The sequence below is a fragment of the Amblyraja radiata genome, chromosome 10 (genome assembly GCF_010909765.2).
Source record: "Amblyraja radiata isolate CabotCenter1 chromosome 10, sAmbRad1.1.pri, whole genome shotgun sequence".
In the NCBI taxonomy this organism is placed as follows: domain Eukaryota; kingdom Metazoa; phylum Chordata; class Chondrichthyes; order Rajiformes; family Rajidae; genus Amblyraja; species Amblyraja radiata.
In genome coordinates, this window is record NC_045965.1 from 33,908,770 (window position 1) to 33,935,270 (window position 26,501).

Here is a 26,501-nt window from a genome sequence, read left to right on the forward strand (position 1 = left end):
CGGGAGCACGTTAGATTAAGGCATGGCTTGCATGTCATAACAAGCTACAAAGTTGGATGGGCAGTATCTCTGGCAACACCAATGAGCTCAATGCATTCTATGCTCACTTTGAAAAGAAGGTCAGTGGAAGAATGTCACCTGTGCCATCAGTCTTTGGTGCACCTACACCAATGGTTACTGTGGCAGATTGGCCACTGAGAGTGAATCTGGAGAGTGCAACTGTTCCGGATTGAATCCCCAGTCCCGGTATGCATTCTTAGGACCTATGCAGACCAGCTAGCAGAGGTATTCACTGACATCTTTAACCTCTCACTACATTCTGAGATCCCCACCTGCTTTAAAAAGACCACTTTCATCCCACTGCAAAAGAAAGGTCCGTTTGTGTGCCTAAATGGCTACCATTCAGTTGCTCTGATGCCCACTGTCATGAAGTGTTTCAAGTCTCCAGCCTCCCAGACAGCCTTGATTAACTACAGTTTGCTTACCATCACAACATGTCCAACACAGAGGCCATCTCCCTGGCCCTAAACTCCCTGGCCATCTCCCTGGCTCTGAAACACCTAAACAAGAGGAACACCCATGACAGACACCTATTCATCTTCTGTAACTCCGCCCTCAACACCATACTCCATTCCATACTCTTGGACCTAGAGACAGCTGCCCCCTCTGCCACAAGATTCTTGACTTTCTGATCCATTGTCCACAATCAGTGAGGATAGGTGACAACACATCCTCCACCATATTTCTCAACACCCATGCCCTGCAACAATGCTTTCTGAGCCCCCTACTATACTCACTTTACACCCGCAAAGGTGCAGTCAAATTTGGCTCTAACACCATCTATAAGTTTGCAGATGACACAACTGTGGTTGGACGGATCATGAAGAAAGACGAGACAGAGTACAGGAAGGAAATGCAGAATTTAGTATTATGGGGACAGGCCAACAACCTCTCTCCCAATATGAGCAAGACGAAGGAGCCAGTTATCAACTTTAGGAAGTGCGGTGGAATGCATGCCGCAATCAACATCAATTAGCAAAGTTACTACAATTTTGAGATTTTAATAATCAAGTCTGCAATTTATAGGTATTCAAATCCTTTGACCCTCACCAACTTCTGTAGAAATACCATAGAAAGCATACTATTGGGTTACTTACATTACTGCTTGATTGGAAACAGCTTTGCCCAAGACCACAAGAATTGCAGACAATGGTAGGTGTAGCCCATTCTATCAAACTGACCAGACTCCCCACCATTGACTCCATCAGCACCTCATGTTGCCTTGGGAAACAGCAATATTATCAAAGGCCTTTCTCACCCCAGTCATTCCTTCTCCCTACTGCTGTCAGGCTGAAGATACAGAAGCTTGAAATTACACACCACCAGTCAGGAATAACTTCTTCCCTTCTGTTATCAGGCTTCTGAATGCTCCTTCCATAAGCTAGGGTACTACGCTGCCTTCGATGATACTCCTCTACCATATGGCGGACATTGGGCATTGTCTCTGAAACGGTTACATTATAATGCTGGTAACTATATTGTGGTCACTGTATCTTTCCCTTCATTCGACCTATTTTTTTATATTTGGCTTGATTGTATTTACTGTCTGTATCCTATTATCTGATTTGATTGGATGGCATGCAAAACAAAGCTTTTCACTGTGCCTTGGTACACAGGACAATCATAAACCCAAATGTCCACCTATAATGCCCATCTTCCAAAACCACAACGGCATGTTACAGTATCTTTACTGCTGAATTAGGACAATCTCAATTAGGATATTGTTGACAAAACAGGAATTACATCTTATTCAGTCTTTTGGTGCAATATTCCACTCAGTCCCAGTCATTTATAGCCCGTTAACAAGGTTTTCCCTTTGCTGCAGCATGCACCTCTCTAAAAAGTGACATTTTACTTTACAGCACCTGTTACAGCAAAACTATCAGAATATTGTCACTGCTGGTTGCTTTTTAACCCTATCTTCAGTGCATCAGGAGCCTCAGGTCTCGTACCAGTAGGATGAGGAACAGCTTCTACAATTATACCGTCGCATTGCTGAACTCGGAGTCCCGCCGATAGATTCCTCCAGTCCCTCCGTCCCCATTGTTTAATTATTCTGTATTTTTGATTATTCTGTATCCTCTTTTTTTTTTTAATTTCTATATTGCACTACTACTACGGACTGACGCAAAACTGCATTTCGTTGTACCCATACTCAGTATTTGTGCAATGACATTAAAGTTGAATTGAATTGAATTAAATCATCTGCACCATGTGTCTAGGAGGAATGCTGTTCATTCCAGTATATCCATATTGTAGCCCTAAATAGCTTTGAGGTATCATGGTGCCACATTATGGTTGTCAGATCACGATTCTGTGTGTGGATGCAGAGGGGTCAAGCTTAGGGGGAGGGGACAGGGACAGTGACAGTGAAGGGAAGGAATGCCAGCTGCAAGGATGAAACTGTTAATTAATCAAGGATAAAGCTGTTAATGTCAACAAAGTGATTTCTTTTAAAAGTACATTTAAGACAAATTAGAATGTGGGATTTTTGCAGAATGGGCAAAGACTTGAAACTAATTGCACTAATTCCATATAACAACCAATGAGCCGAAAAACAGTATTCCGAAAAACGGGGATACACACAAAATGCTGCAGAAACTCAACGGGTCAGGTAACATCTCTGGAGAAAGATCTCAACCCGAAACGTCACCTATTCCTTTTCACCAAAGATGCTGCCTGTCCTACTGAGTTACTCCAGCATTTTGTGTTTACCCCCGTTAATGACTGGTGCTCAGATTTCGCCAGCACCGAGGGGGTTAACTGACAGCCACTGGATAAGGTGAGAGGTGCAGCTGATGGTCCCCTGACTGTCGGGGAACCGGTTCCTCGGAAGTGGGATCAGAGTTGAGCTGCAGTTACCACTTCTCCGCACTGGCTTTAAACCTGGGGCCGCCACTGCTCCGGGCCAGTGTCCTGTCAGTCCAGGGTCATCCGTGACATCGATAAGGCGAGAGGTTCAGCTGACACCCCCGGACAGGGATGGGACACTCAGGATGGGACAAGGACGGTAGTGAAATTCGCTCACAAATCTGCCTCCTGGGTTGATGCAGGAAAGGGGTGCGAGGTTTGCCCCTGTATAATAACCCTGTATAACACGGGAGGGCAGCCCGCGTGAGAATGGAACTCATACACCTATGCTGAGGGGGACCGGACCGTGATTCATTAGATTGTCACTGTTGAGATTTCTGCATGGACCAGTGGAGAAGGGAGAACTAGTGTCACGAACTCCAGTAGCAAATCAACAGCACTTGCAGTGCCGGTCACCCGGTTCAATCCTGACTACGGATGAAACACAGGTCTGTATACAAGCAGCTGCTCAGCTGCCGAGAATGTTTTTCTCAAGTGACCTATGACCTTGGCATGCGCAGTCGGAATACCAAACTCGCTTATTGCACTCTCTACACTGCAGCTGGAAACAAATGATTTTAATGTTAGAGATCTATAATAGGCCCCCCATTTCCATTTTGTCTTTTTCAGACATAAGATAATTCAATTTTGTGGTTGTGGGAACAAAGACAATGGGGATATAGTTAGTGCAACAAAGTCTGCTCTTTGGGATAATGCTGTTGAGAGGTTGGATATGGCCAAGTGGAATGAAGTGATAGTACTTCATATGATTGAACCATATGTATTTGATTTGATTTGAACCAGATGTTGATTGAAGATAGATACTCTTCTTCTTCTTGCGTAAGGCGTGCACAGACTAAAGTTGTAGGACAACTTGTTCGATTTGATCTTATTTGATTGTGCACGCCGGGTTGATTGCATTAGTCGAAGCAGGGCGGACCACGTGAAGGTTGCAATCTACCACCCCAAGATAGACACAGAATGCAGCATCTCTGGAGAGAAGGACAATGTGATGTTTTGGGTCGAGACCCTTAATGTCACCCATTCCTTCTCTCCAGAGATGCTGCCTGTCCTACTGTGTTTTTACAGCATTGTGTGTACATCTAGCTAATCCAGATATTTATCAATACACTCGTATTTCAATTGTGTGAATTCGAGGGTATGAAACTTGAAGCTATTGAAGGGGACAAATTCAGAATGTGAAAGTAAAGTCCCAGTAGAGACAGGTATTGTACCTGGAAAATAAAGGGCCAAGGGAAAGATAAAAAGGGTGTATACTACCCTGATCCTATAATAGAAGGATGACAAACAATATTGGATTGGTACCTTCACCTACTGATTAGTTCAGACACATCCAGGTTGATTGAAGTTTTACATTACTGCTCAGAAAAGACAGAAAATATCAAAGCCTAACGTGGTCTTGAACATTGAACACTGGACAATGTGGATATTGTTGTCTTTCAAGAGTACTCCAAGAGACAAATTTATAAAGTTGAGTTAATAAAACATTTATTTTTACTTAGAGCAAACTCATTTTCCCCAAGTTTTCCAGCCATTTGTCACGCTAAATGTGCGAAAATTAACATCTATGGATGGAATATTTAAGAAAGAACTGCAGATGCTGGAAAAATCAAAGGTAGACAAAAATGCTGGAGAAACTCAGCGGGTGAGGCAGCATCTATGGAGCGTCTATGGATACTCCATCTATGGTTGGAATGTTGCTTTAAGTAAAGGTGCTAAATATTTCCCATGGTGACTACAGCAGTTTTGCATGACCACTAGAGGTCAGTAGTGTTTCAGGGATTGACTGTGATGACTGACTGTAATTGATGATAAGTTGAGATATAATTAGACATTGACAGATGGCATACTTGCTATATAGCACAAAGTGTCCCCACAAGTGTCTACAACTTCCCCTCCCAAGCAATTGCCTTATTTCTGCTAAAATGTAAATTCCAAATCAGGCTTGTGATGAGAAAGAAACCAAACCATAGAAACCAAATTTAATACAAATATTTTTAAAAGCAATAATTATACATTTAAGAGGTTAAGGAAGAGAATACAAATCAAGTAAACACATCACAATGGAAGGAATATTTTTTTAATTCCTTGTGAGGACAATGCAAGCACGAGCTACCTCAATTTGTTCTGTTTCATTCTACATCAGAGTACCTCGATTGAAGGATCTACAAGAAGTGCTGCCACAAGAAGGCAATTAAAATCATAAAAGACCCATACTTCTCTGGCCACAGTATCATCTCGCTGCTCCCATTGGAGCTTGAGATCTATAACTTACAGTTTCAAGAATAGCTTCTTGCCATCAACCATTAGGCTCTTGAACCATCCTGGACATCGCTAGCACCGACCTACGTCAGCACCAAACTCTTATGTACTTTACTAAAGTTGCACTACACCCATAATTAAATATTCTGGGCTCATGACTCTTGAACTTCAACTGGCCTGGTAAAATGTGACAACGCCGTGGCATGAGAGGTCCACGTATCTGGCATGTTGGTGTCCCACAACAGCACTGAAGGAAGGGGAAGCCTAAAAATAAGGAGCAGCAAAAGACAAAATATAATGTAGTAAAGTAAGAATTTATTTTTCTTTGCTTTGCTCTGCTTGGATGACGGTGGAGGCATGGAATAAGAAAGTATTGTTTCCAGTAGTACTCCCCTCAAACGTTCTTAATTGTTTCTTTACTGAGGTTGCTTATCTTATTTCCTGTTGCTGACTGCTGAATTATTCACACAGATCTGGCAGCATGTTTTAGAGAAACAAGTTTGTTTCTTCAGTAGTTATATTTGTTAGAATGAGGAGCAAACTGCACATGAGACTCTTTGGTTTTACAGACAACCTCTCAGATTACAGCACGGTATTAAAGGGGTCATATACCTTCTATGATCTTACTTTACAAACTGTGACAGGCCTCGACAAATGGTAGGTGACTAGTGGTGGTAAATACAATTATAACACGGTTTTACTTCAGTGGTTGTAATTCTTCTGTATTTAAATATTGAGGGGAGTCCAAGAGATAGAGGGAGTTTGATGCAGCTGGAGCAGTAAGGCTTTAGACAAGATCCCACACATTAGGCTGGTCCAGAAGGTTAAGTGATAAGGAATCTGAGGCCTGTTGGATAACTGGATCCAAAAATAGCTGGTGATAGGAGGTGGAACAAAGTGGTGGACAGGTGATTTTCCAACTAGATGTCTGTAACAGGTTTTTGTACTGCACGGATTTGTTTGTAATATATATAAATGACCTATATAGGATGATAATATAGGTAGTCTGATTAGTAAGTTTGTAGACCACATGAAAATTGGTGGATTTGTAAATAGTGAAGGTTATTTAGATTTCTAGAGCATCACAATGGGACATAGATCAGTTGGATAATTGGATGAAAAAATGGCAGGTGGAATTTAATCCAGTCAAGTATGAGGTAAAGTGGTTTGGGAAGTCAAATTCTGGTAGGACATTTCGACAGGGACCTTATGAGTGGCCTTGGGTTGCAAGTCCATGGCTTGCGGGAAATGGCTATGTAGTTGGATAGGATATTGAAGGAGGTATTTGGTATGCATACATAACATAGACTGAGGCATTGAGTATGATATGAGTTATAATGTTGCATCTATACAAAACCATAGGAAATTTGACCTGTTTATATTTTAAGGACATTTTATTTTTTACTTTTTAAAAAAATATTTTAATACTGTTTTTAATCTTTTAGAATAGCAGAAATATTTTGAGTTTTAGCATCTTTCACAACCAGCTAAATTGGGAGCTTTCACATGTCAAAGCACTGGAGTAAATCACATTTATCCAATTGTGGTGAAGACAATTATTAACATGTTTGTAAGTATTAATAACTATATCTCTATGTGACCTGTCATAAACAGCAAAGATTATTCCTTCAACTTGGTGTGGACTTTTACATAGGACATCCACAGAACATGAAGCCAAGTTAATCTCCTCTTCATGCATGTGATCCATATCCCTCCATTCCCTGCATATCCATGTGCCTATCAATAAACATGTTAAATGTCACTATCAGATTTGTTTCCACCATCATCCCTTCAGTACATTCCAGGAACCCACCAAACTCTCTGTATAAAGACCTACCCCACACATCTCCTTTCAACTTTTTCCCTCTTAGCTTACAACTATGCCCTCTAGCTTTTGATATTTCCACCATGGGGAAAAGGGTCTAACTGGCTCTATGCCTCTCATAAATTGAGGACTTCCCTCAACCTCTGACACTGCAGAGAAAACAATTCAAGCTTGTCCAGCCTCCCCTTTTAGCTAATACCCTCTAATCTCGCAGCATTTTGTTTAACCTCTCCAAAATCTCCCCATCCTTTGTATAATAGGGCGACCACAACTGCATACAATATTCCAAAGTTTTGTTCCAAAGTTAACTATAAAATGTAGATTATGTTATCTTGGTTTTAAAGTGTGTGGAAAAGAAGATTCTGTAATGAGTTAAAATCTATTGAGTTTAGCCAGCAAACAGTGATAGCAGATGGGCAAGGCTGAATTCACAGACACTAAATGATACCAGTTCCCAGACTGATTACTCAGTCTTCACTGGTATGACCTTTTGTGACCTTGCTGTAATAAGGTCAGCTATTAAGCTCAATTAACAGCAGCAAGCAGTGGGAACCTTGAAACTTTATGTTCTTAGAATACTACCTTGTCCACTGGAATGTTAACTGCAGAGAAAGAATATATATTTATATCAAACACGTGATTGTTTTGCATTTAATGTGATATTTTTGACACCTTTGTGACAAAGTGACTATTTAAGTGACCAATATTATTTATAAGCACTATTTACCAGGAAAAGCTTTAGCTTCAGAGCCCAACAATCTTTCACACAACTTCTGTCACTGATTCTTAAAATTGAACAGAAGGGAAGATGCCTTCTAATTTAATCAGTGGCTAAATCTAAATATGTTTAGTGTGGGTGAGTCATTCCAGCCAGAAAATCCTGATTTTGATATAGATCAGCAGCTACCGATCCCTGTGGTAAATGCCACCATTGCCTGAGCTTTACCATCGACATCCAGTCACTTTACACCTCCATCCCAACCTGGAAGATCTCAATACCTTCCGGTTCTTGCTTCAACAAAGACCCCATCAATTTCCCTATACTAGCACTCTCCTCAGCCTGGCGAACAATATCTCCTTTGACTCCACTCACTTTCTTCACATTAAAGGTGTAGCCGTGGACACACGCATGGGCCACAACTCTGCCTACCCTTTATAAGTTACGTCGAGCAGTCCTTGTTCCAAGCATACACTGACACTATGTCCCAACTTTTTGCTACATCAACGACTGCATTGAGGCTGCCTCCTGCACCCGTTGATTTCATTACCTTTACCACTAACCTCCACACACCGTCCTCAAATTCACTTGGACTATCCCTGACACCTCTCTCGCCTTTCTTCATTTTTCTGTCTCCATCACAAGAGACAGACGATCGACCACATCTACTATAAACCAAAGATTGACACAAAGCTGTAGTAACTCAGCGAGTCATACAGCATCTCTGGAGGAAAGGATTAGGTGACGTTAACCGGTTGAGATCCTTCTTCAGACTACTACAAACTGACTGATTTCCACAGTTCGGCCTATTACCTGCCAGGCCTTATCCAAGTTTTCCTCTCTTCCAGCTTCCATCCCCCCCCCCCCCTCCCCCCACGCCCCCACCCCCTATACCCTACAATCATAGAAACATAGAAAATAGGTGCAGGAGGAGGCCATTCAGCCCTTCGAGCCAGCACCGCCATTCATTGTGATCATGGCTGATCGTCCCCTATCAATAACCCGTGCCTGCCTTCTCCCCATATCCCTTGACTCCACTAGCCCCTAGAGCTCTATCTAACTCTCTCTTAAATCCATCCAGTGATTTGGCCTCCACTGCCCTCTGTGGCAGGGAATTCCATAAATTCACAACTCTCTGGGTGAAAACGTTTTTTCTCACCTCAGTCTTAAAGTACCTCCCCTTTATTTTAAGACTGTGGCCCCTGGTTCTGGACTCACCCAACATTGGGAGCATTTTTCCTGCATCTAGCTTGTCCAGTACTTTTATAATTTTATATGTTTCTATAAGATACCCCTCATCCTTCTAAACTCCAGTAAATACAAGCCTAGTCTTTTCAATCTTTCCTTATATGACAGTGCCGCCATCCCAGGGATCAATCTCGTGAACCTACCTGCACTGCCTCAATCACAAGGATGTCCTTCCTCAAATTAGGAGACCCAAACTGTACACAATATTCCAGATGTGGTCTTACCAGAGCCCCATACAACTGCAGAAGAACCTCTTTACTCCTATACTGAAATCCTCTTGTTATGAAGGCCAACATTCCATTAGCTTTCTTCACTGCCTGCTGTACCTGCACGCCAACTTTCAGTGACCGGTGTACAAGAACACCCAGGTCTCGCTGCACCTCCCCCTTACCTAACCTAACCCCATTGAGATAATAATATCTGCCCCCTTGTTTTTGCCGCCAAAGTGGATAACCTCACATTTATCTATATTATACTGCATCTGCCAGGCATCTGCCCAGTCACTCAACCTGTCCAGGTCACCCTGCAACCTCAGTGTGAAGAAGGGTCCCAACTCGAAACATCGCCTATCCATGTTCTCCTGAGATGCTGCCCGAGTTACTCTACTGCTTTGTATCTTTTTTTGTAAAGCATCGCCTGCAGTTCCTTGATTCTTTATCTTCTGAATCATCCGTTATGTCCGTTCCAGTAAAGGCTTGCTGCTGAGAAATACTATGGTCACACAAGGGTGAGAAGGCTAATTGCCATTTTCATCAAAACAGGTTTCAGAAGCGATCCATCTGATAGATCCAGCCTGTTGCCTGAAGCAATTGAAACTGCACGCCTCAACTGGAGGCAAATTGTGAGCTCCCCAGAGTACAACCTGGGCTATAAGGTACTCAATGAGCCGAGAGAGCTAAAAACCGAACACAACACAGACCTGATTAATGCCACCACTGTCTGAATTTTCTAATTTCTTTAGCGAGTACGGGAAAACGTATCCTCCCGCTCTGTGCACTCTTGACATTGGAGAGACTCATATGGCGTTGCCAACAACTTGCTCATGTGATGAGCGAGCCAACGTCAAATGTGTAGAAAGGAACTGCAGATGCTGGTTTAAACCGAAATAAGACACAAAATGCTGGATTAACTCAGCGGGACAGGCAGCATCTCCGGAGAGAAGGACTGGGTGACGTTTCGGGTAGGATCTCGCCCCGAAACGTCACCCATTCCTTTTCTCTAGAGATGCTGCCTGTCCCGCTGAGTTACTCCAGCATTTTGTGTCTATATTTGAGTCCACGCCAAATGCGTTCATAAAATATAAAAGATAAGCAACTTCATAACAATGTGTTTGGACAACTTTTCACTCTTTTTCGAAGGGCAACTGCCACAATCACACAGACATGATTACAGTATTCGCCCTGAACTCACTCCAAGGGGCAGAGCAAGGTTCTTCTCCCTCAGCGGAGGGGGTTTGGTTCGGGATTATTCATACGGCTACTTCGGGGCTGCTCTGTGTTTACGTGGTGCTGAAGCCACTTATTTGTCTCGGAAGCAGTTATTTGGTGTGGCAATCGCGTATGCTACAATCTCCCTCCCACAAACTGAATTTCACGGCACTAGGATCTTAATTCCGTGTGGAGTAACAGGTTGGTGCAAGAGATGTGGGTGTTAAAGGGATTGGCGATGGGAGGCACTCAGTTGAACTTCAAACCCATTGATGATGTCGGAGAAAAATATGACAACACACATAATGTCACCTTGCCAACTCAGTCACGAGTAGCCGGTCAAGGGAAATCAATGCATCCAAGTCATGTAAATGCTGCTGCTTTGTGTGAGTGGAGGAGGCGTTTCATCTGTGACGACTCTGCTGAAACGCCCACATGTGTGGCATTTACTGAATACGGCGAGGTGCGTGGAGTACGTTCACTCCCACTCCCCCGCCCGCCCGCCTGACGCCTCTGTCGCATCTGTCAAACCCAGCTTAGATCACTAAAATGTCAGCTTTAGATTCATTTGCAGGAAACCCCCCATTTAGACCGAGCCCATCCCGGGCTAATGCTCAGTTTGGACCTTTGTCCAGCTCCGACCAACACTCGGCTTCGAACCAGTCCTGACCCTGTACTGAAGAAAGATCCCGAGCCGACCGTCACTTGAGATGCTGCCTAGCCCGCTGAGATACTCCAGCTCTGTGTTGTTTCTATCTATGTATCAGCTCAGATACAATTCCAACTAAATCTAGTTTGAGGGTCAGTTGCAGCCCCAGTCCCAGCTAAATCCCAGTTTAAACACAGACTTGGCAAGAGTTCTAATTCAGGCATTGCACTGATTAAACGTGAATTCGGACCCAGTCCATGATGACTGTCAAATCAAGACTCTGGCCTGGCAAAATCTCAACCCCAGCCCCAGTGCCAAATACCCCCAGCTAAACCTTCTCCCAACGCAGATCCAGTGTCAACCTTCGTTCAGCCTCAGACCCAGTTCATTTCCCAGCTGTTCTAGGTGTGGTGACATTCGCCCATCTGTAAGTAGACTCAAGCCACTCCTTACACTTTAATGGTATCTGCCACAGAGTATGAATGTCAATGAAATATAACTGAAGTGTTGTCCCTGTTGCAGGAAGGAAACATAATATGAGGGGTGATGCACAGGTACCCATTACTGTCCTATTTTGCAGATAACACACTCAGCAGTCAGTCTTCAGTCTTTCCCTACCATGGTAACTTTCTGTCTTTAGATTGAAATCATATAAGATCAACAGCTATACTTCTAATGGACCTCAGTAAAACTTACAGTGTTCAAGCTTATCCCAGGAAAATGTATTTCACAACCTCTTTTTTTCTGGCTTAACTGTCATGCTGGACTCCTGGAACAAGAGGTCAGTTGCCTAGGGTGGCTGTGAAACGAAGTTTCCCCTATTGTGAAATTCAGGTGCAAATGGCCAGAATACTGAGTGCTCAAATCAATACTTCTTTAAGGGACTGCAGGAAATGATTAAAAAAAAACAGGAATCTCTCTGGGTGCAAAACCGGTGTACAAATTTGTCAGTTCTGGTTGGGTACTCTGCTGGACCTTTGCTCTTATCATGTTAGTACTATTGATTTGGAAAAGGTTGATGGCTTTGAGGCATAGGATTGAGGGACCTCAGATAACCAGAATCCTTTTATCACAAGACTGACATATGGGAGGCATATTAGATGGAAACATGTTCCTAGATTTTTTTATTAATTGAATGTTAATCCATACCGTTGATCAGAATTCTGCTCTTCTGTGTCTCTGGGTCTGGTCAGACGTCCCTGAATCTCTGATGCAGTTCACGTAATGGGCTTTGCAAATTCTAACCACACCAATGGCAATGTTCAATTTCATTGTTCGATAATTAGATGAATGTCATAAGAATGAATGACTTTTATTTATGCAATACAAAGTGTTGGAGAACTACATTACAGCAGTATATCAATAGAGGAATGCAATGGACCAGCTATCATTTATTATTATAATGGATCATGTCAAAGGCATTGGTATGTTCAGTGAGGATATTTAAGACTCAGTGTTGACCAGAACAATCACTGTGTGAACAATGCCACTGAACCTTTTACATCCATTAAAGGAACTAGAAGAATTCTCAGTTTAAAATCTTAGTTTAAAAGGATGGCACACCTGTCAGCATTCCCTTAGTTTGGAAATACTTTGTCAACAAGATTAAATGCATGTAAGGCTACTGACCAATTCTTTCAGGTATTTTTTTTTGTCACGATTTCTATTCTATCTCTCATAAAATCCCTTGCTTCACATTATCTCAACCTGAATGTAACTGCATTTTCACCCTGCCCCTTGTCCCTCCTGCTCTAGAGAGTTAGATCATTTCCTCACTTCTTTGGGATGTTCAAAAGTCTCTTCCCCCCATCCACACTCCAGCACCATCCAACTGTTCAAGTTCAAGTGAGTTTATTGTCATGTGTCCCTGTATAGGACAATGACATTCTTGCTTTGCTTCAACTGAAGTTTCAACTGAAAGGTATGCCTCTCTCTCAATCAGTCTGTCAACCAGTTAATAAAAACAAAAGATGCTGAAAATACTCAGCAGATCGGGCACCATCTGTGGTACGGTGGACGGTTTGTTTGGAATAATGTATAATCTTTTCACTGACCGGGTAGCACGCAACAAAAAAGCTTTTCACTGTAGCTGGGTACACGTCAATAATAAAGTAAACTAAACTAAATTGAAAGGCAAAGTGTCTCAGACCTGAAATGCTAACTCTAGTTCTAGGTCTGCCAATGCTGCCCGACCTGTTGAGCATCTTCAGCAGTCTTTGGTTTGTTTCTGAGTTCCAGCATCTGCAGCATTGTTGATTTTCATTTTACTTTCAGGCAGGGAACCTGTCAGGACGAAGGTTTGGATAGTTAGGACACCCTAAGTCTCCTTTCCCCCACACGTAACATGGCCATATTAATGCTCAGACTACTGTCTCTGCTACAATTTTAAAAGCTTGTGAATAACTGAAACCAAAATAACAAAAAGTTATTTATCCTCGGTTTGAAAATACCCCAGTTTACTTCTGGTTAATTGATAGCACAGAAACGCCACTGACAGTAAACTTAGATCTAAAGTCTCCCACTGTAGATGCATCTCTCTATTCCCATTACAGTATGTAAATCAAGGACCCGGAGTTAGTGTCATCATTATTCAGCATGCTCTACTCATCTCTGGGACATAGGATTGAATTTAGTTCCAAAAGTTGGAATGAATCTGCAGTGCACTTTCTATGATAACTGCTTCCTCTTTCAACAAATTTGGGGCTCATCATAACCTAATACTGTACATTCAAATCAAAAGTACTCACAGAAAGAAGTGAACTTGCTTAGAAAGGCCTTAGGGTGATAAGTCAGAAACTGACAATTCATATTGGAGTGGTATATTGAAAGCAGTGTTAACATGTGTTGCAGGTGTTGACTTTAGGGAATTTTGCCAGTAGCCTTTGTTATATCTGACAGCATTGTGCTTGATGTTGATAAAGAATCTCAAAATGTGTGTCGAGTTCTGTTTTTCCTGAAATCTCCCATGTTAAACGCAGAGTTCAATATTAATTACCATCTTGTTCAGTAAGATTCTATTGTGCCCGAAACAAAAAATCATAAATAAATTATACACACAGAGATCACAATGAAAATTTGAATTAAATTTGGACCTAAATATTTCAAAAGGCAAAGTTGTTATTAACAGGACACTCTAAACATAAGTAGCAACTTGATAATCTTTTCAAATGTTTTAGCCAATTGCCAAAAGGTTTTATCTGTTTCTTTATTTCTTCCTTCCATACATTAATAAATCAGGGCATATGCATTTCTTTATCCATTGGCAGTGTATGTGATCTGCACGATGTTGTTAATTCTGATCAATAAATTACTTTTTTACTATGGGCAAAAACAATATTGGAATACATTTTGCTCATTCCCTTTGTTTATACTGGATTCGCTTTGCATACTCCTCTTCTTCTTCTTGCCTATGGCCTGCACAGCCTAAAGTTGTAGGACAACTTGTACTAATTGATCTTATTTGATTGTGCACGTCGGGTTGATTGCATTCGTCGAAACAGGGCGGACCATGTGAAGGTTGCAATCTTCCACCCCACTCCTCTTCTGTTCCTTGCTGATGTTAAGCTTCCCTTTTACTTCTCAGTTTACTTGATACAGGAAAAGGACCCTGCACCTGAAACTATCCGCACATCAAAGTTGCTTAAGTTGCTCATATTTCCTTATGATATAGGGGGCAATTTAGTCATTTAAATTGTTGACCCTCAGATCAATCCCATTTCCAACTTATTTCTCCAGGAACAGATACAGTACCGAGAAGCTGTGGTCAGTAGCACTGGAGGGTAGAATGGGAAATTGTTAAGAGGCAATGATGTACAGAGAATGAATGTAAATATTGCTCTAAAATGCTGATGCCAGTAAGAAGCCTAGACAGTGTGTGTGCATAAATCTATTTTTGGAGTTAATCCATACAGAATGGAGTTGTTGATGTGCAGTTAAACTGCCACTTGGCATCCTTCCAAAGCAATACTGAATGTGTGTTGACATTAATGTGCCAATATGGATGCGGAGACTAAAGGTCATAGGTGTGGGACATCCCCTCCCCATCCCAGATTGTTTTAAATACACTTTTTGTGACCTAACTTCAGACGATAAAACAGGAGTGATTCCAGCCAACTTCACAGCAACGGAATGCATAATAAATTTCTGCTTCCTGAAATAAACATGCAAACAAGCAAATGTGGAAAAATGTCCTAATATATATGATAGCACCACGCATATTCATAGCTGAAGATCCAACATGTTTTTGAAAAAGTCTGCATCCAATTTAAGAAGAAATCATGCAACAGGGCTATTTAATAGTATTTACGAGAGAGTAACAACCAAATCATTAAGGCAATACAAAAGCAGCAGGGAGCAAAGTAAATTTGGTTCCTATATGGGAACAGTGAGTAGATTGTGAAAATACTTAATTAGCTGTAAAGCCTTAGGGATAGCCTGAGGACAAAATCAAAAGCCTTCATTCCTATAAAAACAATGTCACATCAAAACACATGTCACACAATTTAGTGATGAAATCCATCTTCAATAACAGGTTGATTGCTTATTCCATTGTTTCTGAAAAATTGCTGCTCAATTAGAATTCTAAAATAAAGCTGATATCTCTCATTCAGATGCAACCTTATTTAATAATTCCACGCTGAGTGTTCCTGTGCCTTTGTGCCCTAATTTGTGCCTTTGCTTCAATTGCAATATATTATTAAATACCTTCTCTATTCAGTGAAGCTGGAAAGCAGGTATATATGTCCTGACACGTCCTTTAGTGAAGCTTATTCTGAACACTTTAGTCATTGCGTTTGTAGTATTATATCCTGAAACATCCTGGAAATATGTTTTATGCATTGTGTTCTGTGTATTTGACATATTTTACATGTCCCTAATATTCACATTGTGTCCTATGCAAAATGGCTTGCATGAGAATATCTAAAAATGATATTCAAGTATCTGGTAGTGGGGTGGTAATAGAAAACACAGCTGGGAGGACATTATGCATGGATAAAAACTGTCTAACTTTTTCACATTATAATTTGCCAATCATTCTGGCTCTCAGCTGCCTATATTGGCTTATCATCCTTCAGTGTAAAATCATCTCTTATAAAGCCTTATCCCATTATCCTATTTGGTCTCATTCTCTCAATGCTATTTCCTTTGCCTTTCCCCATAATTTCCTTAGCTTTACTCTATCTCAGTCCTATTGAAAGGTCTCAGAAAATGTTAACTCTTTATCTTTCCAAAGAAGCCGTCTGACCTGTAAAACAAAGTAGAAGGACGTATTTTCTTCCGTAATTGTCAAACACCAGGGGCAGCTGTTTTAAGAAAGGAGGTAGAGTCATAGGTTCATACAGTGTGGAAACAGGCCCTTTGGTCCAACTTGCTCACATCAATCAACATGTCTCATCTATATTAGTCTCACATTTGGCCCATATCCCTCTAAACATGTACCTGTCCAAATGTTTCTTAAACAATGCAATAGTACCTGCCTCAACTACCTCCTCTGGCAGCTAGTTTCATACACCCACCACACTTTGTTTGAAAAGTTACCCCTCAGGTTTCTATTAAATCTCCCCCCCCCCCCCCCCCCCATTACTTCAAACCTTTGTCTTCTGGTTCTCGAATGTCCTACTCTGGGCAAGAGAGTTTGTACGTCTACATGATCTATTCCTCTCATGATTTTGCATACCTCTATAAGAACATCCCTCATCCACACGCTCCAAGGAATAAAGTCCTAACCTGCTCAACCTCTCTCTAACGCCCAGGCCCATGAGTCCTGGCAATATCAATAGACAATAGACAATAGGTGCAGGAGTAGGCCATTTGCCCTTCGAGCCAGCACCGCCATTCAATGTGATCATGGCTGATCATCCCCAATCAGTACCCCGTTCCTGCCTTCTCCCCATATCCCCTGACTCTGCTATTTTTAAGAGCCCTATCTAGCTCTCTCTTGAAAGCATCTAGAGAACCTGCCTCCACCGCCCTCTGAGACAGAGAATTCCACAGACTCACCACTCTCTGTGAGAAAAAGTGTTTCCTCGTCTCCGTTCTAAATGGCTTACTCCTTATTCTTAAATTGTGGCCCCTGGTTCTGGACTCCCCCAACATCGGGAACATGTTTCCGGCCTCTAGCGTGTCCAAGCCCTTAACAATCTTATATGTTTCAATGAGATATCCTCTCACCCTTCTAAACTCCAGAGTGTACAAGCCCAGCTGCTCCATTCTCTCAGCATATGACAGTCCCGCCATCCCGGGAATTAACCTTGTAAACCTACGCTGCACTCCCTCAATAGCAAGAATGTCCTTCCTCAAATTAGGGGACCAAAACTGCACACAATACTCCAGGTGTGGTCTCACTAGGGCTCTGTACAACTGCAGAAGGACCTCTTTGCTCCTATATTCGATTCCTCTTGTTATAAAGGCCAACATGCCACTCGCTTTCTTCACTGCCTGCTGTACCTGCATGCTTACTTTCATAGACTGATGTACAAGGACCTCCAGATCCTGCTGTACTTCCCCTATTCCCAACTTGACGCCATTTAGATAGTAATCTGCCTTCCTGTTTTTTGCTACCAAAGTGGATAACCGCACATTTATCTGCATTAAACTTCATCTGCCATGCATCTGCCCACTCCCCCAACCTGTCCAAGTCACCCTGCATTCTCATAGCATCCTCCTCACAGTTCACACTATCACTCAGCTTTGTGTCATCTGCAAATTTGCTAATGTTACTTTGAACCTATCCTCGTAAATCTTCTCTGCACCCTTTCCAGCTAGACAATTTTTCGTAATACATGGTGCCCAGAACTGAACACAATACTGTAAATGTGGCGTAGATCACACCTGGTGTTTTGGGGTCTAGAGCTCACTGCATAAAAGAGTTATAACCAGATGACCCACTACATATGAATAAAAGCACTCCATTGCATATTTGAAAATCAATGGGAGGGTTATGGATGCACCGCTGGAAGGTGCACAAAATGAAAGCTGGCCAAATACTTTCCATCTGTTTTCTAAATATCTATGTTTTAAATTTTGTTTTTAAAGTTGGAATAAATTAACGTACAACTCTGAACAGTAGCACAGTGTAAGTAAAACACGCAGCTGTCATAATATAGAATAATTTATAATTCATTCAGTCAATACATGCATTCTTTTATCCTGTGGAGACACAAGAGACTGCAGATGCTAGAATCTTGAGCAGAAAACACAATCCTGGTGTAACTCAGCGTGCCAGGCAGCAACAGTGGAGGGAAATTTCCAGATGCCTTTTGGGGTAAAGACTCTTCTTCAAACTGATGGAGTAGAGTGCCTGCTTCCAAGGAAGGAAACAAGAGGTAGGGGTGGGGCAAAAACTAGCAAATGATAGGTAGAAGACACAGAGTGCTGGAGTAGCTCAGCTGGTCAGGCACCATTTCAGGAGAACATGGATAGGTGACGTTTCAGGTTGGGGCCTTCTTCAGACTGATTGGGGGAAGGGGTGGGAGTGGTGGGTGGGGGGGAGGGGGGGGGGGGGGAGAAAGCTGAAAGAGAAGGGGCAAGATAAAGCCTTGCAGGTAATAGGCCAACACAGGTGAGAAGGGTTGAGGTGAGTGAGGATAGGCAGATGGCTAGACAAAGGCCAAAGATGAAAAGACACAAGGTGTGTGACTAAAGGATTGAAGAGTTGTGAATTGTAGAGCAAGAGAAATGAATGTGGGTGGAAGGGGAGGTGAGAAATAGAGGGGACGTGAGAAATAGGTGTGAGTTCAGGTGGGGCAGAAGGGAAATGGGGGGAGGGGAATAAGAAGTGTGGGAGAGGGGGTGGGTCATGTAGTTGCATAATGGAAGTGGAGGGGGACAGGAATAGGTGTGAGTCAAGGTGGGGGGCAGGGGAGCAGGGGGTGGGAAAGGAGGAAGGGGGGATACAGGGGAGGGGGGGAGGGGTGTGGGATTATATGAGGGGAGAGGGGAGGAAGGTTATTTAGTTGCCTAAAATTGGAAAATTTGATGTTCATACCGTTGGGTTATAAGTTTGCATGTGGTCTCACTCTGGCCATGGATGAGGCCCAGGACAGAAAGGTCAGAGTAAGAATGGGAAGAGGAGTAAAAATGGTTGGCATCAGAGGGATCCTGCAGGCTGTGGTGGACCAAGCGTAAGTATTCAGCAAAATAGTCACTGCTTGGTCATTGCCAATGTACAGGAGGCCTCATCAGGAACACCACATGCAGTAGATGAGGTTGGAGGAGGTGCACATGAACTATTTCACCTGGAATGGCTGCGGGGTTCCTGGACGGAGGTGAGGGAATAGGTATTGGGACAGCTGTTATACCTCCTATGGTTGCACGGCAAATTACCTGGAGAGGGGGTGGTTTGTATAGGAAGGGATGAGTGAACCTTACAGGAGTTACAGAGAGAGCCGTCTCTGTGCAAGAGCGGGGTTGGGAAGATGGGACTGATGGTGGAATCACGTTCCCAATTGAAGGAAATGTTGGGGGATGGTGTGTTGGATGCGGAGGCAGGTGAGGTGAAAGGTGAGAATGTCGGAAACTCTATCCATGTTCCATCTGGGGAGAGGGTGAGCGAGAGCAGAACTACTGGACACAGAAGAGACACAAATGAGGGATCCATCTAGGACAGCTGGGAAAAAAACATGTTTACTAAAGAGCAAGGGCATTTCGGATATCCTAGAATGGAAAGCTTCATCTTGGGAGCAGATGCGGCAGAAACGGAGAAACTGCAAAATTGCAAGAGGCAAGATAACAGTTGTAATCAATAGGTTTGTAGTAGATTTCAGTTAATAGTCTGTGATGGAGACAGAGAAATCAAGAGATGTGAGAGAGGTGTCAGAGTTAATCCAAGTAAATTTGAGAACAGGGTGGATGTTTGCAGTAAAGTTAATGAAATCAACATGTTTTGCATGTGTTCTGGATGCTGCCCCGATGTTTGATGGGCAGATGGATGGACAAAGGCCAGGGATGAAAAGACAGCTGAGAGATAAAAGGATTGAAGAATTGCGAATTGTGAAAATTGTGAGGAAGAACTGTAGGTAGAAGGGGAGGTGAAAAATAGGTGTGAATTCAGATGGGGCACAAGGAAGGTGTGTGTGTGTGGGGGGGGGGGGGGGGGGTGAGGGGTAAGATGTGGTGCAAGAAAGGAGAGGGGGAATTGGGGATTTAAGTGTTCATGCTGTTAAGCTACCCATGCAGATTGGGTAGGTGGATACTGGTGAGGTGGGGTAATTGGCAGATGGATGGAGATATGACAGAGGTGAAAAGGAGACAAAAGGAAACAACAGGAGTGAAATGGAAAGCTGGAGTGAGCGATATGGGTAGAAAGGGAAAGGGGAAGGGGAAGAGGGAGTACAAAGGGGAAATGGAGGACTCGGAGATGGGAGGAGTTGAGAGGTGAGCTTAAAGAGAAGGGGAAGGGGACAGGTGATTGGAATGGTAGCCTTAATCAAAGGCTAAGACTACGTCAGCATGGGAAGAGGCCATTCAGCCTATCCTGTCTATGTGACTAAGATGGCATATTGAGCAAGCTTCATTTGCCTGTATTTGCCCCATAGCCCTGCATTCTCAGATCTTGCTATTCTGTCACCCTCAAAGCCTCCACCATTTACTATGTCAGTCCTGTCCTGGTTCGACATACCAAAGTGCAATATCTCACACTTATCAAAGTTGAATACAATTTGCCATTCGTTGTCCTACCTTCCTGACTGATCTAGATCGTGTTGTAAATTTAGATAACTTTCACTCTCTACAATTCCACTAATTTTGGAGTAATTTGCAAATTTACTAACAACGTTATCTACTTGCGCTCTGTCTGCCAAGGCTTTTGCTGGTTGCTACCATTTTATTTACTATTCCGACCTCTCTGTCCTTGGCCTCCACTACCAAGGCAAGGCCACCCTTTTATCTCATTTTTACATCTAGCCTTTGTCATTATCTCCACGCATCTTTTATCCCCTTTTTACATCTAGACTTTGTCATTATCTCCACGCCCTCCCCATCTCATCTGCCATTATTTATACTTGCTAGGATTTGCCCCACCTCTACCTCGCTTTTCCCCTCCCTGCTACCAGAGTTTGAAGAAGGGTCCCGACCCGAAACGTCATCTGTCTATTTCACTCCACAGGTATTGTCCTGTCCACTGAGTTCCTCCAGCACTTTGTCATTTTTTATTACCTTTATCCCATAGACGTCTAGGGTGCGTCAAGTTGATAAACGTACATCATTTATCGTGCGTTTATCAGCGTTGAAAATGAACCAATAATTGATGGGGCAATAAGATTTCGTGCAGCACAAAACGGGGGTAGATGCTTTCTGCTGACGCTTGTTGAAATGCCACAGTGGAATTACTGGCTGGGAAATAAAAGGAAAATGCATTTACTGGCACAAGTAGTATATGTCGGCGTGAAATGGTAAGGGCACGACCGGCTCTGGTGTGCTTGCTTGAGTTAGCTGGTGCTTCTTGCCGCCACTTCGGGCTGACGTGCACCTTGCACCGCAGCCCGCCCGGTCCCTGGGAGGGGGAGCCTTTGATCGTCCCACAGGCCCCGCCCACCTGGCCAACCCCGGCCTGTGACGTCAATCTTCCGCAAACTCAGACGTTGAAGTCACCACGTTTCCCATATTTGGACACAAACCTCCCATGTACCCGGACGCCGCCCTTACTTCAGCACGTCGTGGGCACGCAAGGCTCGAGTGGCTCGGAGAAAGCGAATGAGGCAGCGCGCAGATTCCTTACAAGGGAGTGTGACTCCAGCCTTAGCAGTCCCGTGCTTTTCCGGGACTTTTATATTAATAATAATAATAATAATATAATAATAATATATATTTTATTGTCATTGCACGTCAGTGCAACGAGATTTAGTGTGCAGCTCCACTGATGTACAAGAAAGGTAAATAAATACAATACATACATAAATATAGCACTTAAGCAGAAACGCAAATGTAGAACAATATTTCCAGCATTATTTTCATTTTGTTCTTCCGTTTAAAAAAACAACCACCGTTGGACAGTGCTGCAACGCCGGGTAACTTTTGGTGACAATCTCACCATAGGGACGACTGTGCAACAAGTTTCAGTGCGCGGATTGGCTTATTTCAAATTGCAGAGTTAACCTGAAATTTACAGGTTGGATATTTTTATTCCTCTGGAGAGCCCGTGTGATTAATTTAATCTGACCAGAAATTCAAATGGGTAATATATGTTTAAAATCTTAGCTTCAAAGCTTTTTAGACTCCAAATGTGGAGGTAGGAACTGCAGATGCTGGTTTACACCGAAGATAGACACAACATGCTTGAGTAACTCAGCGGGACAGGCAGCATCTCTGGAGAAAAGGAATGGGTGACGTTTCGCGTCGAGACCCTTCTTCAGATATCACAGCATTTTGTGTGTTTGTTCCTTTCGGACTAAACGCTCCTGTATGTACAACTTTTGGAAGTTTAAAAAACTCGCAACCGGGTTACCCATCCTGTAGAAGATACTCGACCCGAAACGTCACCCATTCCTTCTCCGCTGTGTTACTCCAGCTTTTTGTGTCTATCTGTAGGAGACCCCAAATGGTTACGCTATTTTGCGTTTTAAGGGAACTCGAAATGACGACTGCAGCAGCTACAAATTAGTATGAAGTAAAAAAAACGTATTATATTGTATAATTTGATGCCAAGTTTATTTTGTTGCCATATGCACGTGCGGTGAGGTACAGATGCAGTGATAAACTTGCTTGCAGTTGAATCACAGGCAAGTAGACTCAAATTAACGCACACAATATAATTTTACAAAAAAAACAGACATACAAGACGAAAATAAGTTAAAAAACTGCAAAACAAGACATTAGTGCAAAACAAGCCATAGTTGTGCAAAGGCTATTCCGAGCTGGGGTGGGTGTTGGCTTGTGCAGGAACCTGATGCCTGTGGGAAAGTAGCTGTTGCTGAAGCTCCTGTCTGACGTTTTTGAAGTCAGTTAATAAATTGTAATTTTACAATTTGAATGAAATTGGCACTCTCAGTCCATAAAGAGATAAGGAATGTACTATAAAGAAGCATCTGTCAGCCTTAATAAATCATGTTTAAAGCAGTTTTCAAACGAAAATCTGCCATTTAAAATTGCGCCTTTTTTTCCTATCTATTTATTATATATCAAATACACAATGCTAAACATCTCAAAATTGTTACGATTCATGATTTAAACATTTCTTTGGATAAGACCTTATAGTTACAAAGTTTGTAACAATTATTGAAGTGCATCAATCCATTATATCTCTTGATACAGTTTTCAATTCCCCAGCAGATTAGTTACAGCACAGAACTTTCAGCCTTCATGGAGGATTAGAACGGCAGAGTATGCTTGGTGTTATCATTTCGAGTTCAATAATGTGATTTTAAACATACATTGTAGCTACTCCTTCCTTTCTGAATTGCAACTTCAAATAGTAGAGCTTAATTTGACCTGTTTCGATTATAATGGTCAAAAACTGCAACAAAGATCAGCATCCTGGTTTGTGTGTGGATAACCTCCAGCCTAGTAACTTATTGGGATCCGTTTATTTTTGTATCGAATTTATATTATATTTATTCCCAAATGCCATGTTTTACAATACAAATTCATACTCGGCTATATTATTTTTGGGGGAAAACCCCGTATGCAAGTTGTGATGCCTTGCTCTCAAACTGACATGACCTGCCCACACCTCTAGGTAACAACGTTATAAGTGATAATAGTGGACAATAATAAGTTGCCTTAATCTAAATCAACGGAGAAGCGTTTGGGATTTTAAAATAGGATCTCAGTGACATTTTTTGCCACTGGCCTTTTCCCTCCAATGTTAGTTTTGAAGCTCTGCGAGTATACATTTTCATTCAAGGCTATATATAGCCAAGTGCATTATTCCTGTGTAAACTTTTGTGCAGTGGAAGAAAATCTGACTACGAAGAACAGTTCTTTATATCTTCCCACTATGTGATTTCAACACTCAGATTCAACACTGCATTATAACCACAAACGCAATATCCAATAAAGAGTACAAAATAAATGTATTTTCAAATATTTTATTCATACATTTTAAATATAACTGAACTTTTCCCAGAAGTTCTCAGAAACGAACATAAAAAATTATATACTTTATTACAAATGGTAAACTTACAGTCCTCCAAATCTCTTATTTACATGAATATATTGGGGGGGGGTCTATCCCAATGAGGAACATAAAAAATAACTTACAAAGGCTATCGCTTGAAGCGGTTACGTTTTGTTGACAGAAACTGATCTTTCATAAAACAAAACATAGTCTGTACATTTTCCAAGGCAAGACGGCCTCAAAGCTTTTAACCTCCCTTAACGCCCTCCCACGCCCTCCCCACGTTATACTACATCAGAAGCGACCTATGCCATCGCACTTTTAAATTCGCTAATACTGGATGATTCCGAACTGCTTCGGTCCATGCAAGATTTGGTCAAAGTAAAACAATGACTCGATATTCATTTATCTTCTGCTGCAAACAGCTTATCAGTCATTCTGGATTTCTTTTTTACATCAAGCAGTCCTCCACGTTTTCCTCCGTGCACGCGCGCTCGGGGCGCAATCAGGACTTCTTCTGGCTTGATTTATTTAATGCAGTCCTCTTTGCATTTCTTCACCAACAGTTTCTCCCTTTACTTTCTTGAATCAGAACGTTTGCAGCTGCTGCGTTAGCATGAGTTGACAACCGCTGTTTACGTGATTCATAACTTTCTGTTTCAGCTGGGCAACCTGCTCCCGGAGCACATTTGCCGTGGATGCCAGTTCAGAGTTCTGCGCCTTTAAGTTTTTAACTTTATCTTCCAGCCGGGCGATTCTTTCCAGTTTCCTCTTCCGGCACTTTGAGGCGGCAATGCGGTTTCTCATTCGCTTCCTCTCGGCCTTGATTCGCTCCTGAGACTCCATGTCAATAGGAGACAACGGTGGGGTCTCACCAGGCATCTCAGGCACAGTCTGAGGTTCCTCCTTCAGTGCCTGAAGTCTGGGATGCTGGATGGGCATTTGGGTGTTCATTGCATGGTGCTGGGGTGTTGCATAGTTCATATTATTCGTACTGTAGTTAGGTTGAGAAGTAATGGTAGTAGGATTAAAGTTATTGAGATTAGCATACACAGGAGGCTCCTGGTGCATATTTGAATTGTAAACAGTGCTTGCACTAGGTAGAGAGGCAGAGACCGCAATCGGCGTATTCACAGACTGAGTTGAACATGTCACGGTGGGCAGAATATTCTGTTTATGAAGTTCTTCCAGAGCTTTGACAAAACCTTCTGCGAAACCTTCCTGTTCGTCCGTAACATTCCTGGGGCACAGGAACTGTGTCGGCGTTGGGGTGGTTGTGATCAACCCGTTGCTAGACTGGATTATAAGGCGTTCAAGTTCAGGTGATGCGAGTTTGAGAAGTCCCACGTCCGGAGACGTTAAGATACCTTCACTATTCTTGTTCCTCAGATGCGGTTTCAAGTTGCTGGCTGGATCAGACAGGTTTAAAGTCATATTTTGTTTCAACATTTTCGAACTATATCCATAACCGGAATTCTCAGGCTGTGCAAAAGCTGCGTTGAGTGCATCGTCGTGGTAGAATGGTTGCTCCATCTTCGTAGACATAGAATACCGATGGAAAAAAAACTCTTGATGCAAAGTATTTCAAAATAGAAAATGTAGCAGAGTTTTTTTTAAAAAAGAGTTCAGATCTGCTTCCACGTACCCTTTACTCAAGCGCGAAAGTTCAATAGTAAATGTACTTTTAAAAGTCCGTTGGTCTTCTCCTCAGAACCTGGAATTATAAGCTGTTTTTTTCAGTAGGAAAACTCCCAGATCAAAAATAAAAGTGTGCAAACTACCAAGTTCCTTCAGCTTGTTTCGCACTCGACTCTGAGCACTTGCAGCGTGGGTCCCAGGCTTATCTGCAACTGGTAATACACCCGAAATAGCAATGATGTCACCTCGGCCGCCTCCCATTGGCCGCTCATGACACAGGGGCGTTCGAACATTTGCATGTCGGGTTCGGTTTCTATAACAACAGCCCAGAAGATTCTGACCGCCGCGGTGCACGCTGGGCTGAGGTAATGCGGCGGCGCGGGGCACCCTGGGATGACGTCGTTATTTTGAAGCTCCGGTTACCCGCCTTCTGCGCGGCGGCCGCCAAATGGCGGGAACGCACTCTCTCAGCTTCTTCTCCCCGCAACTTAGACACGGTCTAGGGTCACTCCACTGCTGGACGTGGGGGCAACGTGTGGTGGAGGAAAGGTATCTCACGCCAGTGGGCCTCGTGAGTGGCAAGGGTGTGGGGTAAAACTGTGATTCGGGTAAACAGTAAACATCTGTCTGAAGAAGGAAGGGTCACCTATTCCCTCTCTCCAGACATGCAGCCTATCCCACTGAGTTACTGAACTCCAGCATTTTGTGTCTGAGTTAAACCAGCATCTACAGTATTGAATGTCGGATGA

General features: G+C 42.7%; 1 protein-coding gene across 1 annotated transcript; it reads right to left on the reverse strand.

Moving 5' to 3' along the window:
- Nucleotides 1–24,069: 24,069 nt before the first annotated feature.
- On the reverse strand, nucleotides 24,070–25,954 carry jun (Jun proto-oncogene, AP-1 transcription factor subunit). The gene has a single exon (XM_033028521.1). It carries the CDS (start codon nucleotides 25,657–25,659, stop codon nucleotides 24,703–24,705), a length of 957 nt encoding a protein of 318 aa, XP_032884412.1. The 5' UTR covers nucleotides 25,660–25,954; the 3' UTR covers nucleotides 24,070–24,702.
- Nucleotides 25,955–26,501: the final 547 nt, after the last annotated feature.